At 36.5% G+C, this 17085-nt stretch overlaps 1 protein-coding gene and 1 pseudogene across 9 annotated transcripts in view; both read right to left on the bottom strand.

Moving 5' to 3' along the window:
• The window catches only part of NIN (ninein), a 103144-nt gene that overhangs the window by 18493 nt on the left and 67566 nt on the right, over nt 1–17085 (bottom strand). For 7 of the 9 annotated variants that reach the window (XM_037832745.1, XM_037832741.1, XM_037832744.1 and 4 more), the window contains 9 exons: nt 15370–15875; nt 12281–14425; nt 10886–11011; nt 10704–10773; nt 8965–9180; nt 6086–6199; nt 2938–3060; nt 2124–2237; nt 1206–1352 (listed from right to left, as the gene is read on the bottom strand). In XM_037832745.1, the coding sequence (XP_037688673.1) occupies nt 1206–1352; nt 2124–2237; nt 2938–3060; nt 6086–6199; nt 8965–9180; nt 10704–10773; nt 10886–11011; nt 12281–14425; nt 15370–15875 (3561 nt within the window). The remainder of the gene's footprint in view (nt 1–1205; nt 1353–2123; nt 2238–2937; nt 3061–6085; nt 6200–8964; nt 9181–10703; nt 10774–10885; nt 11012–12280; nt 14426–15369; nt 15876–17085) is intronic. The other 2 variants (XM_037832749.1, XM_037832750.1) reach the window with 1 other exon arrangement.
• On the bottom strand, nt 3445–4578 carry LOC119530878 (annotated as a pseudogene).

Genomic DNA, 17085 nt, shown 5'->3' with positions numbered 1-17085 from the left:
CAAGTCCAACAGCAGAGATAATTGTAGGGCAAACCACCATTCCATAGAGGATTCAAATACGTACAGATTGGTGGCCTTATCCTCAAGAGGTTATGCTTTGATCCTAGATAACTTCTCTTTTGGCTAACAGAGGATGCAGTGGGAATTCTGAAATGCACTGTCAACTTGAAAGCTTTGACAAGCTGAACTCTGCTTTCAGTTTCACATGTGCAATCCTATCCTTTCGTTAGAATCCAAAGAACATATTGTTCATATAATTGAGGCTAAATTTAAGATTATACTTTCAAGCTACCAAATTCTTTTGGATCCCAAAAATGCTTAGAAAAGTAAAAAAGGAAACACAACTAATTAAGCCTCCTGCCTTTTAAGCCAAAACATGGGAAAAAAAAAAAGGTACAATCTCATCTTGAGAAAAATGTCATCACAGAAGTATTTTTGAAATTGGAAACAATTATCTTATTAAAGGCAAAGTTTATATGGGTAGAAAAAAAAAGCATCGCCAAAGACATAAAATGATTGAATTGATGTTTACTTTTATTGTAGGGCTAAATATTAACATCTATCTTAAGGCTGAGAGATATGACATTGTTCTTAATTTATTTGAGAACAGATATATGTCTGCCAGCTAACAGTTTCACCAGCTGTCCCCGGACTTTCTGGCATTATAGCAACAACCCATTTGATAACAATGGATTACCTCCTAAAATTTAGTACTATTGTTTTATGCCATAGCTTTCCTTTCAGTTTTATTTTTTTGTGTGTTTGTGGTTCTGGATTAATTTCTTGCAATGTTTTTCTTGACTGTTAATTTTGGGGGAGGGTCACATGGGTGCTTTTATATTCTATTCCTCAACTAGGAAATGTTTTAGTTTTATTATGAGAAGCCTCAACTCTTACGTTGTCTGACCTACTCAGTACAAAAATTCCTTTGCCACTATAGTTCCATTTAGATGAAGTTCAGAAATAGGCATTCCTAATCTATGGTGGCAGAAAAGTGGTTACCTTGGGTGTAGCAACTGGAGGAGGATCAACTGGTGGGGGGGTGGAAAGTTTTTACCTTTTGATCTTAGGGGTAGTTACACACAGAGGTGTAAAATATCACATATTTATGTACATATAAATACCAATATAAATGATCAAGTTACAAATCTAAAATTTGTATGCTTTATTGTACATAAATTATTCCTCAATAAAAAAGAAATTACCTTGTCACCAGCATTCCGAAGTTGCTTATGCAAAGACATCACTTCTTGTTTTAAAGCCTCCTTTTCCTGCTGAGTCACTCGTAGGTCAGATTTAATCCGGGACATTTGCAGGTTCATATTTTGCAGAGTATCTTCTAAACTCTGAACCTGCATCATGAGAACAATCTTTCACTGCTATACAAACCCCCATGGTTTCATCGATAGTATGTCCAGAAATGAATGGGTGAGGATAAGAGAACTTCAAAGCACCCTCTGTTTCTACTTACCATATCCTCCTCTCTTCAGTAGCTCAGTGGAAACACAAGGTATTATATATATTTATTGGATATTAAATTGTATTTAGGACAGTGATGAACTAGGCCTCGAGCAAGGTATTGCTGATATAGTCATCAGGTAGATTACCAAGTGATAGCTTACAGAATCAACTAGTAGCAACTGGCATCACAGAAGATGGTTTTAGTGACTTTTATAAACTTGAGTTTTAGCCTGTAGTGATGGTTTGTAAAGGACTTCTTGGTTGAAAATTAAAATACATACTTGTAGAACTTTACTCCACATGAATATCTGGTATCAAATATATTTCAATTTGGAAAAATGTAAATTTGTAAAAAGGAATGTTAATAGAGTTCTTTTAACTATAATAGAACATAAAACCTTCCTTAGAAACTCTACATCTAAATAGGAATAAGCAGTCATTTGTGTATACTACTCTCAAGCTTTCATAAGTAAGTAATCTCATAATTAATGAACTTTGAGGGAAATGCTGCACAAATTATTTCACCATATAGTCAGCGTGTGTTAAATATTGGTCAAATTGAATGAGCCATCATTCTGAGCCCTTTCTTTCAAACTGGTATTTCTGTTGAAAGAGAGAAGAAAACACTAACTGTGAAGATAAAACAAGAATTGTTCACATACTTTTTCCTGTGAAGCCACCAGCTGTGACTTTAAGCTTTCATTCTGGTGCTCCCAAGACTTCTGTTCTTGCTTCATACTAGCAATTCTGTGCTCTAAAAGACTTGATTTTGCCAACTGTTTCAAGAAGATAAAAGAGGTAAGAAGACATATTTGCAAACACTTCTGGCCTCAATTTACATACCTTTGCTTGTATTGACGAGATCAAGTACCATCTACTTACATGGGGAGGCAGGGCAAGGTAAAAGAAAGGAAATAAGTGTTCTTGATTCCCTCTTTTGCCTCGAATTTTGAGACGTTCCTTCTCTTTTGGAATTTCCATTTTTCTTTCTCACACCTTCACATTTTGAAGGTGGGAGATGGTGGCTAGACAGCAATTAGAAACCTCAAGCATGTACCATATTAGAAAAATATGGAATGCCCATTAAGGCAGTTGGGGAAAAAGCAGCGGTTTTGGATCTGCTAGGGAAAATATGATAGGGAAAAAATGCTAGTCTATGAAATACAATAACATTTATATTATTTATATAAGTAGCATTGTGATATACATAATTGCATTGTATATATTATATAGTTTGTCTCATATTAATAATATCATTATTAAACAACTAATTTAGACTTCTGTCACAATCATGGCTTCAGAAGCTCCAGGGTCGCATAGAGATCTATGGTCACACAATGCCATCTGGAATGCTGTTCTTGGATACTTCAGAACAATTAGGCTAACATGGAAGGCCCAGGTTCACTGTCCACAGAGAAATGCTCATTATGGTGCGCAACGTACAATGATAGTAACAAGTCTTGTTATTTTTACTACCTTATCAATACAGCTACTTAATTCTTCACTTAGAGCTTCCTTTTCTTTCAGCAGTCTTTCATTGTAGCTTAGAACACTAGAAATTTTTTGCTGGAAGTCAGAGAGATCAGGACATCTGTGCAGCTGTAGGAGATAAATAAACAAGCCCTTCCATCACATCTCATGGCTGTATTTATAAAGAGGTATTTATAAACAAGGCATTTTCATGGCTGCTATTTCCCTATCTTTAGATACTTCAGAGGACATATAAACCCAAGAGGACTATGATTAACTCTTACAAGATAGTCTCTGCTGGCCTCCCTTCACTCTCCAGTTGACTGCCTAAATGTCTGCTCAGACAGACTCAATAGACAGACATTGTCAAATAATGGTCCTAACTTTTTGCTTAACCTTCAGGGAAAAAATAGACAACATATTGCCATGCTGTTTTAACTTGTGCACAGAACATGTAGCATAATACATCTTCCTCATGCTTTTTTTTTTTAATTTTAAAAATTTTAATACGGTTCAAATCAGCATGCTGGTTCCTTTCAGCTCCTTCATTGCTAAATCTGGGGCCAGGGACTGTTGAGTTTGTCTGCCTTTTCTTTGTCTGTGATGACCAAGGTATAAAGGTATCTGCTGCATCACCTTAAATTTCACATTATCCTTATTTTTCTTGGCTTGACAGATCTGGCATCCTTTTGCCTGAGTGTGAGCAGAAAGCCCTTGATCTTCTCAATTTTGTGAGGGTTGGTGACAAGGTGTGCTGGGAGGCAGGTGCGGAGCGGCACAACAAATGGCAAGAAGCAAGGATGGAAAAGAAGCCCTCATGCTTTTTTAACTAGAAAAATCTTTTTCAGAATTCTCAGTCAAGAATACAGAATTGGCATGAACTACGTACAATGTATCAACACAAGGGCAAGTTTAAAGATAAAACGATCAGTGCTTTTCAGCTTGCTCCCTTCCCTTTGGAAGATGCCTAAATTGACTTGTCATTAAAATTTTGCTGGTGTGGACACACTGGCTTTCAACTCCCCATTTTATGGAATCAAGGCAAACCAAAAGCTGTTTTTGTTCCCTTCTAGCATCAGCCTCGGCCCTACTGACAATTTGGGGCTTGATAATTCTTTGTTGTGGGGGCTGTCTTACACATTGTAGGCTGTTTAGTAGCATTCCTGGACTTTATCCATTAGATGCCAACAATAGCTCCTTCCCAGTTGTGAAAACCAAAGATGTTCCCAGACATTGCCAGATGTTAGGGCCCTCTCCCACATTCAGTACCACTGCTTTAGAGACTGTTTCCTATAGTTTTAAACTGTTTCCTATAGTTTATAGTAAGCTATTTCATTTTCCTCCATTTTACTTGGCTTTCAGATTTTCAGTTCTTTATTATCATTATGATTTTGTCACCATATTTCTACTTCCTACCTTAAGTTCATTTACTTTTAGGTTTAGGGATAGTATGAAAAAATAGACCTTAAGGGCTGGATCTTGTCTTCAACTGGCAACAAATCCAACTACCTTAAGAATCAGAACAAGTCAGAAAGGCATAGGAAAATGGATTTTAAAGTACCTGGACACTGGTTTAAGAAAAGACCTTCTCTTTTACCTACTACACTGCAAAGTTTGATACCATTTTGAGTGTTTACTATCTGCCATGTGGTCTGAGAGCTACAGACAATATGTGTAAAAGTATTTTGTGGCCCATAAATCATTATGTCACACAGAATGATACACGCTTTCTAGCTCCAAACTACATTAGCAACAGTGGGCCGATGCTATTCTACCCTCGTGATCCAAAAGAGTCCAGGTGCCTTATGAAACTACTTCCTACCAAAGGCAGACAGGGCTCACTGTTTTTTTCATCTCACTGTTTATACTAACATCTCTGTAAAAAATATGCAATAAAAATGTGCTGAATAATGCTCTCATCATGTTATTCTTTTCCCAGTTCTGCCCCTTTCCTTCTATTCTCCAGCTTTGCAAAGTCACAAGGCACACATTTCCCATGCTATGAATGTGGAACCCATCATTACCATCTTAGAGGTTAAATAACATGGAATTTCAAAAGGTAATAGAAAAAAGGTATGCCCAAGTTAATTAAGATAAACTTAGTAATAACAGCTTTGGAATATTTATACATTACAGAAGGGCCCTATGAGTTTTAATTTCTGCCATATTTATATGGGGCAGACAGCTTCTCTAGTTATTACAGAATAGATATACATTGCAAAGCAGTATTTGACTTGAACATTTCCTTAGGACTGTACTGAGAATTACAAGAGACACAAATACTCTAAGAGTCTTATAATACCATTAGGAAAGCAAGACTTATATGAGTCAATTAGAGATTGACACACACATAACACTAGGAAGTACAAACTCAAAATGTTTCAGAATTCAAGAAGGGCACCTTTATGCTTGTAGGCTGAAGAGATGCAAGGAACCGAATTTTATAATCTAAGGATATCATGATATTAAAGAAATCTTTGGATATCATGATATTAAAGAAATCTTTGGTGAAGCAAATAAATCAGTGAGAACAACTAAATTCTCCTACTATAAATCAGGATTGCTTAAAGTGAAAGATTCCTATAAATAAATTAATAATAATAAAAGACTTTAAGGTAAATCCTTTTTTATACCTAAAATTAAGCCTTTGCTTCAAACTTTGATAGGCCCCTTAAAGCCAAATTTGTAAGAGGGGCTGCATATCTGATAACACCTGGAATTTACTTTTATGCATAAGATAGATGCCTTATACTTGCTATAAGATAAAGGCATAACAGGAACCAGCTGCACCTGTGCCTCACAAATCTGAGTGAACAGAGTTATGAAAGTTATGAGCTACCTTCTCTTTAAACAAACCTGCATTACTTTATCACCTGGCTGGGAGCAAGGAGAACAACAAATTGCTTAAACTGAAGTGGCTGTGATTCATTTATAGTCATAGAACTTTACAGTTTACAACATCTAAAACTTAGAACGTGACTTTAGAATTAGCGACAGGAGCCCATACCCACGGATTTGTACTTCAAGTCCACAACTTTACTAAACAATATGCTAGATGATGGGGCTCAGTAAAAAGGACATTTGGTGGCTAGAAAAACCAGACCATCAGATCCATAGTGTTCCATGAGCCCCACTAAGCACCACACAGCCTTACTTGTTTCATTTTCTCCAGTTCATCTTTGAGAAGGAGGTTTTCCTGTTCCACAATATGGGTCTGTATTTTAACTTCAGAGAGTTCTGCCTCCAAAGAAGACACTAAAGTGTAGGACTAAGAGAAAAATTAAAACATCAGATAACAGACATATTCATTGAGAGTGGGCAAAACTTACTAAGTTCACAAAAGGCAATATTAAGGAAAAACGACAACAAATTCACAATACACACACAATCTTATGACCATTTATCCTTATACTGAAAGGAACTAACCAAAGCTATTTTGTAAGAGACTCTCTCTTACATGGCAGGAACGTGATTTCTAAGGTAGTTTTTGCAGGTTTCTCCACTACAAAGTTACTGTCTTTCTCTTTTTAGTTAATAAACATCTTGGGGGAGATATACTTTGAGACTACGCAAATCCTATTCATCCTCAAATTTTTTGACTATTAGTTTTAGCAGCTATCAGTGGATTTTGTCTACAATAATTATTATTGTAGTGTTTGCCTGAAGATGATTTTCTATTTCCTTCTTTCTTTCTGCATTTATTAATTGGAATTCTGTGGTAAGAAAGAGCTGTTGTTTCTCCCCCCATTTATTTAATCAATTTTTATATCAGTAGGGACTCATTTATTTTATTCTGTATTTACTTTATAATTAATTCATTTTATCCTATATAATTAGTATTTATTTTCTTGTACCAGCTCTGGCCTTAAGGAGCACCTTCAGGTTGGGCTTGTCTCTTTTCAACATGCCCCATCATTTTGGCGGTTCTTTGTTACTTTCTAGTACCATGAGAGTTTTAAAAGCTCTTCATGTGTCTTCCCTACTTGGAATCAATAGTTTTTCCAAGGAGTCCTGGCTCCTTTTATAGGAGAATGGTGTTTAGAAACCAAGATCAGGGTGCTAGGTTTGACTTTGATTACTATGATGTCACTGCTTCTGGGCCCTCTCAGTGGGCAAAGCTGGGAAATATACATTTGTATACTAACCTATGCATACACCTATAGTCCTGTAGCTATCTGTAGATATTTTAAAAACCATGAGTTTTTGCTGATACCTAGGATTCCAATCCAATATCACAGGGTTTGTTTTAGCACTGCCCCCCCACCTTTCCTCACTTGAAACTTCCTTCTCCATATATATACTTATTTGTTCAATTTTAGTACACACATAAAGTAGTTTCAGAATTATTATAACCCACAACCCCATGAGAATCACATTTGCTAACTTACGTACAGTCCTTTTGGTCTTTAGCCCTATAGCATCCAGTCAAAATACTAATTTTTCAAAGTAATTCTCTTCCCTATCTCCTTCAGTGTGGTTATGTTATTCCACTTTTGTTGGTGTTTGTATTTCACTTTGGCATCCCCCCACATCTTGATTGGTTTATTTTGGGAATATATGAAACATCACTACGGTTCTGAGAGTCAGGACTATAAGAAAAGATATACCCAAGTGTCACTCCCTTTCTCATTCCTTCTACCCCCACCCACTCCCTAGAGGTAACCAATCTCTTTTTAGTTTCTGATTTATCATTCCTGTAATTCTTTTTCACAAATGAAATGTGTATTTTCCTATATCTCCATCTTTCTTTCATGGAAGGAGGCATACTATAGATATTCTTTTTGTGTGGTTTTGTTTTCTATTTTTTATTTTTTTTTCCACTTAACATTATGTCCTGGAAATACCTTCTTATCAAAAGTGATCTTTCCCATTCTGTTTCTTTTTCTTTTTTTTTTTTCAGCAGCTGCATCATACTACTCCATGATGTTGATACACCATAGTTTATTCAATCACTCTTCTATGTATGGGCATCTAGGTTGTTTCCAAGCTTTTGCAATTATAAATAATGTTGCAATGAATAATCCCGTGCATATGAATTTCTGTATTGTTCAAGGTGTATCTTCAGGATAGATTCCTAGAACTGGGGTTGCTTTGGCAAAAATCTGAATACATATGTAATTTTGTTAGGTAGTGCCAAATTTCTCTCCAGAAGGATTATCACAGTTTGCATCCCCACCAGCAACATATAAACTTGCCTGTTTCCCCACAGCCTCACCAACAGAAAATGTCATATATGTAAATTTTTGTCTCATAGGTGAGAAATGGTATATCAGTGTTATTTTAATTTGCATTTCTCTAATTATAAGTGATTTTGAACATTTTTTCATAGATTTGAGAGCCATTTTTAATCTTTTTGCATGTATTGTTTGTTCATGTGTTTTTCCTATTTTTGAGATCAAGTTTTGGTCATAGGTTCTTGAGTTTTAAGAGTTCATTACAGAGAAGGGATATTAGCCCTATTGTATGTGAGATATGTTATGAATATTTTCTCCAATTTGTCACTATATTTTGACTTTGTTGATGGTGTTTTTCCACTGTGCAATTTTTTAAAAACTTAGTTGATTTTTCTTTTATTGCCTCTGATTTTTGAGTCATAGTTAGAAAGTCTTTCTCTACACCAAGGTTAGGGATTCATCCATATTTTGTATAGTTTTATTTTTTTATATTTAGAGTCCTAATCCATTTGGAGTGCCTATGATATCAGATATGGTTCTAATTGAAGCTATTTCCAAGTGGTTATCAAGTTGTCCCAAAACCATTTATTAAAAAGCCCATCTTAACCCCAGTGATTTCAGAAGACACCATTATTACATACTAAATTCCATATGAATTATAAAGCTTGTATTAGACTTTCTATTCTATTGGTCTATTGGTCTACTTGTCTATTTATGTACCAATACCACACTGTTTTAAAGCTTTATGTATAAGAAATTTAATACAAACATTTCTTCTATTTCTTGGGATTTCCTTGAAAAGGGAAAAAAAAAAAAAAAAAAAACAAACCAGGGTGGTGGTGGTGACGCTAGACCATACCTGCACTTTACAGTGTTCCAGTTCTTCTTTCAGATTAGACTTTTCTTGTTCCCAATTCTCCAATGTACTGGGTTCTGGCTCTTTTTCCTTCTGGCACTGCATTTCTGCCAGACGATGATTAAGTTCTTGCAATTCTTCCTGATTCTGAGAATTTTTTTGGCTAAGTTCTATATTTTCCAAATCCAACTGTTGGTTTTTGGCTCTTAATTCTGAAATCTAAAATTGAAATAAGTTTTAAAAACTGGCTTCCCCACTTCTGCTAAAAAACAGACTTAGAGACTAATTTCTTTTTCCTTCTCTATGTAGATGAAGTTTATCTGTGTGTGTATTTATATTAAAAACTGAAACAATACAAGCTCATTGTTACAAATTCAATCAATTTGGAAGTGTAAGAGACTTCCACCTACAGACGCATCCATTGCTCACAGCTGGATATGTATCTCTCCAGATCATTATTTGTGCATATACAAAACCTATTTACACATACAGATTCTTTCATTCCTCTTTTCAACAAAAATTTGGATCACTTCATACGTTTGGGCACCCTGATTTTCCCACTTATCACATCTTACAGACGCTCCTATTTCCAAGTCAGTGCATTAAGAAACCACCAAATGACATAATTTTTAATGGCTGTAGGGTATTCTACTATATCAAGACATTCCATAATGCATTTATCCATTCCCATATTGATAGACATGTAAGTTTATTATCATTTTTAAAATTTTAATTATGAACAAAAAGATCTTTTGGAAAATTCATTTACTCATTTTGTTTTTAGGATCCCATTTCTTGGAAGTGGGATTGCTGGTTTAGAAGGTATGTATAAACATGACAGTTTTCACAGATATTCCCAAAATATCTTCCTTACAATGCCACCAACTTAAAATCCTATCAACAATGTATGAGTATATTCATTTCTTCACACCCTTGCAAATACAAGATGTCAATCTTTCTGTAATTTTTGCTAATTTGATGGGTGAAAAATAGAAACTGATTTAATTTGCATTTCTTTAATCAATGATGCTAGCCATATTTTCAAATATATTTTCTGTAAAGTGACTTCATTTAGATTAAGAGTACAGAATATATTTTGGATGTAAACATTTTGCCTATTTCAAGTATTGAAAACACTCTTCCCAGTCTGTCCTTTGATTATTTTGGACAAATTCTTAAGGGCCTTTCCCTATATGATTATATAAATTGGGTGTTAAATGGCACAAACTATTTGAATCAATAACAATTCTGTGTCAAATAATGTACTAACTGGCATTCTATACCTATGAAATTTTGTCTGTAAGTTTCTGCTTTTTAATCACGATGAGGAAAGGGGAAGGAGCTAGCATTTATCAAATGAAGGAGATAACATTTTGTGAATCTCACTGCACCCAAGCAGTGAGATTGGCCTTTGAGACATCCTACTTATAAGACTGTGATCTTTCTACTTCTCCTCCAAACTACATGAGGGACAGAGCTAGTATTTCATAGGTGTAGTTTAATTATAAAGCTTGTATTAAGTATTTAACTTCTGTAAATAGTATACACATAGTTCCCCCAAGATTTGGAGTCTAGTTTACAGTTAGTATGAGATGAGTTTCCATTCTGAAACTCAGAAGTTTACCTTACCATCATTTGCTGTATGTTATTCTAGTAGTATGTTCTGTAAATCTGTAAATTTCAAATAAAAATAGAAAATTTCAGAATCAAGAAACAGTAGAAAATATTAAATATCTCCTCACCTGTTTCTTTAAATTTTCAGCCATCTTCTGAACTGTAGCTTTTTCCTTTTCTACAGTTTCTATTTTTTGCCTAAAGGACAATGAAAATATGATTTAAGAGTTAGGCTTTTGAAGTCAAAGTAAAATAAAATAGTTTTAGTTCTTGCAAAAACATCTTAAGAAAATTTAAGTGTATGTCTTACCAAATTTCTTCCTCAGATCCATTTAATTTTTCTAATTTCAGGTTAGAAATGCTATCTTCTTCACTTAAAGTAGTCATTTCATTTCTCAAAATAGAATTTTCCTCTTGAAGCTTCTCAGATTCATATCTGAAGTATAGAGATTTAAAACAAAGTTAGAAGGCAGTCATCTGACATCTTTGGAAAATACTTTCTAGTGACTTCCAATGAAACAAGTATTCCATGCCAGTAAAAAATAAAAATCTAAATTAGAAGTCTCTTAGTACTTGGAAATGAGGCTATGACATATTGACTCATTTCATTTAGGAAGTAAGAATTTCACTGAAATACATTAGGAAGGTGTGGCTGAGCAATTTGAGCCTGGAGATGGGACTCAAGAACCAGTGCCCACTCTGCTTGCTTATTTTTCCAATGACAAACATGCTGCTTTGAGCAAATGACTTAATTTATCTCACTCTCAAGTCCTACCTGCTATGAATAGACACAAGCCATATTACTAAACTATTAGCTTTTGTTTTAGACCCAGAGGGTACCCAGAGAAAAAAATTCACCACATAAATCAAAGGGCCACTCTGAAATATGTATACTAATGCTACATGTTTCAGCGCATTAGAACCTGATTTTTTAGAACTAAAAGTGATCTGAACCAAGAAGTGGAAAAACTCCATTCAAAATTAACTTCTTTTGTTTTAGATCATGAAGACATTTCAGATATGATGTAACATTTTATGAGTTCTTTTCCCCCAACCAAATTCACCAGAAGACTAATGCAATCACATTTTACAAAGTCAAGTGAGCAGTGGTTGAAATTGTTTCATTTTTATATTTATACTTCAAGCATATTTATTAGAATCTGGTGGCTCCTCAATAAAATTATATGTTCTAAGATAAATTTCCATTATTTACAGGATATCAGCATATACTTCAAGTGATATAAGTGAAAAACTATAAGCCACAAAACACAAAATGTTTCTATATTAGTATAAGAGGAAAGTTCTTGTCTACTGAGTTAATACTACTCAAAAGACATTCAATCTCATACAGTATGTTTCAGCAAAATAAGAAAGATAACTGCAAAAAAACACACTATCCATCCAAATGAAATAAGTGCTAGAGAAAAGTTAATGACTTGACATACACTGATGATGCATACGGTTAAACAGCAAAGACTCGCCATTATGAATTTTCACACCCCATATTAACATTTATTTCCTCTAGAGGAAAGGAGTGAATCCGAGGCAAGTTATTCTATTGTTAATACAACACAGAAGCAGAAGAAAGTCTAGAGTACTGCTTTCTTCTTGAAGACTAGCAGGTTAGTTTCTCTAGGCACAGCAAGCAGAAGTAGTTAGATTTGGTGACGTGCTCTGTGGAATTCCGTGACCATACATACATTACCTCAGTAGTTCCACTTTTCGCTGCATCTCACTGCACGTGTTTTGCAAGTCATGCATCATTGACTTCAGCTCTTCCTCCTTTTCTCCTTGAGAAGGTACATCTTTTTGCTTCACTAAGGTAGTGACTCTCTCTCTCAACTTCCTAGTCAGTTCCTGTAGCTTTTTTTTCTCCAGTTCTAACTCTGCTATTGTGGCCTGATGCTGAAAATGTTGGTCTTGAAAGCCTAAGAGGGCAGTATTTTCTTCCAGTTTAACCTGGTTCTGTATTCTTGGCTTTTCTTGATGTGTCTGAATTGCTCCCTGTAACCAGGTAACTTCATGTACTTTTACTTTTCCCAAGGTCTGTGTATTCCCCTGCTCATGATGCTGGTTTTCTTGTTTATGTTCTTCTATCATATGGTGTACATTCATTATCTTTGGCGCACACTCTTCCAGTGTCTGATTTAGTTCAGGTACTTTTTCATCAGTTTTGACTTCCAGGTTATCTAAATGGGCTTCCCATGATGAGAAGAAGTCACACTGCAGCACTGATCTTTCCTGAAGCTTCTCAATCTTTCCTTGAAGCCCTAAAACCAGATCATTCAGCTCCTCATTTTCTCTTTTGACCTCATCATAACTCTTTTCCAGACTAAGGAATGTTTCAGTCACTTCCTCAACTTTCTTTAGCTCATCCTGCAACCTGAAAACCTCCAAAGTGAGTTCTTTGTTATTTTTAAGGGCTTCATCATAACGTGTCTCCATCACTTTCAGCTCTTCCTGGAGACAGTCATTTTCTCTACTAGCATCTTCATATAACAACTTATACTTGGGAGAAGCCTCAGAGATTCTCTCAAGCATCTTTAGCTTCTTTTTTAGCACAGAAATATCAAAAAGCAGGTCTTGTTTCTTTTCAGAAGCTCGATCACAGTCTGCACGTAAGATCATCAGTTGTTCCTGAAGCTGACTGATCTGATTTCTTACGTCCCAGGTTTCAGTCCTGGTCTCTTCACTATTCTCAAGTTCGGAAAAACTTTCCATTGATGGTTCAGACTCCTCTATTTTGGCCTCCTGTCTCTGAACAGAGCTTATACCTTTGCTTTCCAGATCCTGGACCTCGTCGTCTCGCAGGTCACTTAGAACTCGCTGCATGGTCATACCCTCCACTTGCTTCATTCTGTTTTGCAGTAAAAATGGCTGTGCTTGTTCCACACAATTTCCAAAATCTTCATTAGCTGGCTCATCTAGACAAGAAGACATTAATGATCCTGGCTCTAATTTTTGCAGCCTCTGCTGCAACCTAGAAATTTCCGTAGCCATTTTCACATTTTCTTTCACTGCTTGTTCATGAGCTCTCTGCAGGCTTAGGAGGACATCTCCATTTTCTTCCAAAAGCTGCTCCCCTTGCTGAAGCAGGGACATGGCTCCATCTCCTTCTGCCTCCTTCCCCCGCAATGCCTGGCAGCCACTCTGAAGCTTGGAGAGAGGAGATGCCACCTGCTGCATATCCTTTATTTTATTCTGAAGCCTGGAGATTTCCATGTTCATGTCAGCCCTCTCCTGATCTGCTTTCTCACAGGTCACTCTGTGGATGCTCTCCATGGCCAAAAGCTTGGACATCATTTCCTGCCTTTCCCGCTCATGCTCCATTTCCAGTTTCTCAAGCTGCTGGCTAGCCAGAAGCTCTAAGGCCCCTGCCTGGCATAGGACCTGCTCGCAGTCCTTCAGCTCTCTTTCGTGATTGCTCTTCAGCTCAAGTATCTGGTCAGACAGCAGGCTTTGCTGACTTTGAGACACATTTCTTAGCTCTTCCAGGTCTTTGAGTAGCTGCTCTCTCTCAACTACCATACTGTTCAAATGTTCTGTGTATGTTTTCTCCAGCATCTCTCTCTCCTGGGACAGGACTAGAGAAGTTGCTTTCTCTCTTTGAAGAGCGTCTTTAAGCTGCTCCTGGGCTTCTGCACACTCCTGAGTGAGCTCATCCTTTTCAAACTCCCACTGGGATTTCTCTTCACCTTGTTGTTCCAGGAGGTCCTTCAGCTCTTGGCGGTAGTGCTCCTCCAGGCTTCGCAGAGCATCTTCACATCGTTCAGTGACTTTCTGGCAATCAGCCTGAAACTGGGCTTCTATCTGAGAGGCTCTTCTATTACACTCAGTTTCCATTTTTTCCCTAAATGTGGTCAACATACAGCATTACTGAAACTGCCACCAACTCCAGAAGCAAACAAAAAACATTTTCCCATGCATAGAAGAGGCTGCCAAGCAAACAATTTAAAAACTTTCTAAAAATGGTCTTCACACATTCGCGTGTGATTTATTTATACTGGGAAAGGATTTCATTTCTGTGAGATAGGACTGGCAGCCATAATTCATTTAAAAGATATACTTACCTCTCTCTGCATTTGGGTTGGGTGTGTGTGTGGAATTTAGGAACCAAATCCTTTGGCATACTCCAGGATGTACACATATACTGGATTTTTAACCAAAGATTTAACCTGATATTTCACATTAAATGATCAAATGCATATTAACCTAGCCCCTAACTTGGGAAATATATAAAATTCTTTCATTTAATTTAAGAATGCTTTGTATGACATTAGTCATATAAAACACACATATTAACAAATTCATTCTGTTTTTGCTTCTTACTTTTAATAAGGTAGCACTAAGTTAATCAGGGTGTGAAGTCATCATATCTATCTGGGATTTCATATAAGGAAGGTCAACACAAAGTGCTGTTTCATGACTCTTAGGAGGAAATGTAACTTTTCCCGGAATCCAGCTTATAAATAGGCTTTCACAGAAAACAAGAGGACTGAACCAGAAAGGAATGATATTTGGGATAATCTTTCCATTATCTGGAGCCTTATAAGATACCATAAGTATTGGTACAAGAAATACTTTGCTCCTTTTCTTTTAAAAAATAGTTCCAATAGCCCCAAGGTAGGCTTATGTCTAAATAAAGGCAAACAGGTTGAAAATTTTAATAAGAATCTACTTGGTCAATGTGACTAAGAGGCCTGTTAATTTCTCAAAGTCTCCTTAAATGACCTGAACTTCTGGTGCCCCCAAAAGACAGCACCCCAAGCTGTCTATTTCCCCTCATTTTCTTACCTTCCCTCTTGAAGTTCCCTTTGGTGCTTTTCTAAGAGCTCTTTTTGCAACTCCTCTTTCTCAAGAGTATGCTTCTCTACCAGGCTTTTCAGCTGCTCCTGGTGAAATTGCTCTAGTTCCTGAGTCAAATCTCTCACCTTCTCTTCTGTCCAGCCGCCATTTTGAACGAGTCCTTCCTTGTCTTGGTTAAAGCTTTCCTCCACCTGTTCCATCCGAGCCTCAAGCTCTACCTCATGTTCCAGTCGCAGCTTTTCCTGCAAACGAGCCTCTTCCTCATCAAACTTCACCTGCAGTTGTTTCTTCTCCTTCTCATGCCTGCAGGTAATCTCTTGTTGTGTCTCCTTTAGCACCACTGCCTGCTCCTGAAGTTCTGTAATTTCATTTTTAAGGTTAGCTATTTGTTTTTCCAAAGTGTGCATTTCATTCTCATACTTTTGCTTTATGTTCTCTTGCTCCTTTTCACAGGTGATCTTGGTTTCATCTAGCTGCTTTTCATAATGGTGCACCTAAAATCAGAAGGTGAAGCCGTCATGAGGTTATTTAACTGAAGGCCAAGGAAAGGAAGGTGATGGGAGCAGCAAGTACCTTTCTCCCTACAAGACATTCCTGTTTTCCCATTTGGTTTCATGTTAACTTAATTCAAAAACACTTTGAGTAAAATATATTTAAGTCAGGCATGGCTTAACTTTCTTTTAACTTGGTTAAATTTATTAGTTTCTAAACAATTCCATTAAGAATGGAGCAGACCTTCATATAGATACCATTTGTCTTCCCAAACATCTTTTCCAACTGCAATTTAGCATCTTAAAATACTTAATTAAATTCAAATATTTATTGAACACCTATCAGGCCCTCTTCAGGCCTCACTGGAGCACATAGTTAAGACATAGTCCTTGCCATCAAAGGAGAATACAGTCTAGATGTAGTGTGATAGTTAAGTTTATGTGTCAGTTTGGCCAGGTTATGGTGTCCAGTTGTTCAGTCAACAAAGCACTGTTCTGGTTGTAACTATGAGGGTATTTCATAGATTTAAATCATTCACCAGTTGATTGTATCTATGGCAGATTACATCTACAATGAACACAGGAGATTGCCTTCAGCAATGAGAGAAGTCTCATCCATTCAGGATGAGAATTGATGATTTCAATAGTCAGAAAGAAGCATTTCCATCTCTACTTCAGTCAGCCAGCTTCTCCTGGGGAATTCATTGAAACCTTCATCACCACCTGCCCTATGGAATTCAGACTTGCCAATCCTCAAGGTCCCATGAGCCAATTCCTTTAATAACTCTCATTATATATATGTATATCTATCTCCTGTCAGTTCTGTTTCCCTGAAGAACTCTGACATATTGTGGTACCAACGGTGGGGTTTGGCACGCCCATTATGTTATGTCAAATGTAAACAAGTATAATACAAGGCAGAATATAAAGTATAAAAAGTGTAGATAAAAGAAGTACAGTGTAACCCAGGGATTCAAAGGAAGGAAAAATTACCTTTATTTAGGGGAATACAGGAATGGCCTCATGGAAGAGGCAGCATTTGATAAAGACTATAAGGGGTCAGTAGCCTTTCAAGAAGTGGAGAAAGAGATGGTGTAATAGCATAAGCAAAGCTATGGAAGCAAAAGAGAACAGAGTCTGATAAAGGAACAAAGCAATGATGAGTGAGAAAACCAAAAATGTAAGTTGAGGCCACATGGTGAAAGGTTTTAAA

This window comes from Choloepus didactylus, chromosome 4 (assembly GCF_015220235.1).
Source record: "Choloepus didactylus isolate mChoDid1 chromosome 4, mChoDid1.pri, whole genome shotgun sequence".
Taxonomy (NCBI): domain Eukaryota; kingdom Metazoa; phylum Chordata; class Mammalia; order Pilosa; family Megalonychidae; genus Choloepus; species Choloepus didactylus.
Note: the sequence above shows the minus strand (reverse complement) of the source record. Positions and strands in the feature narration are given on the sequence as shown.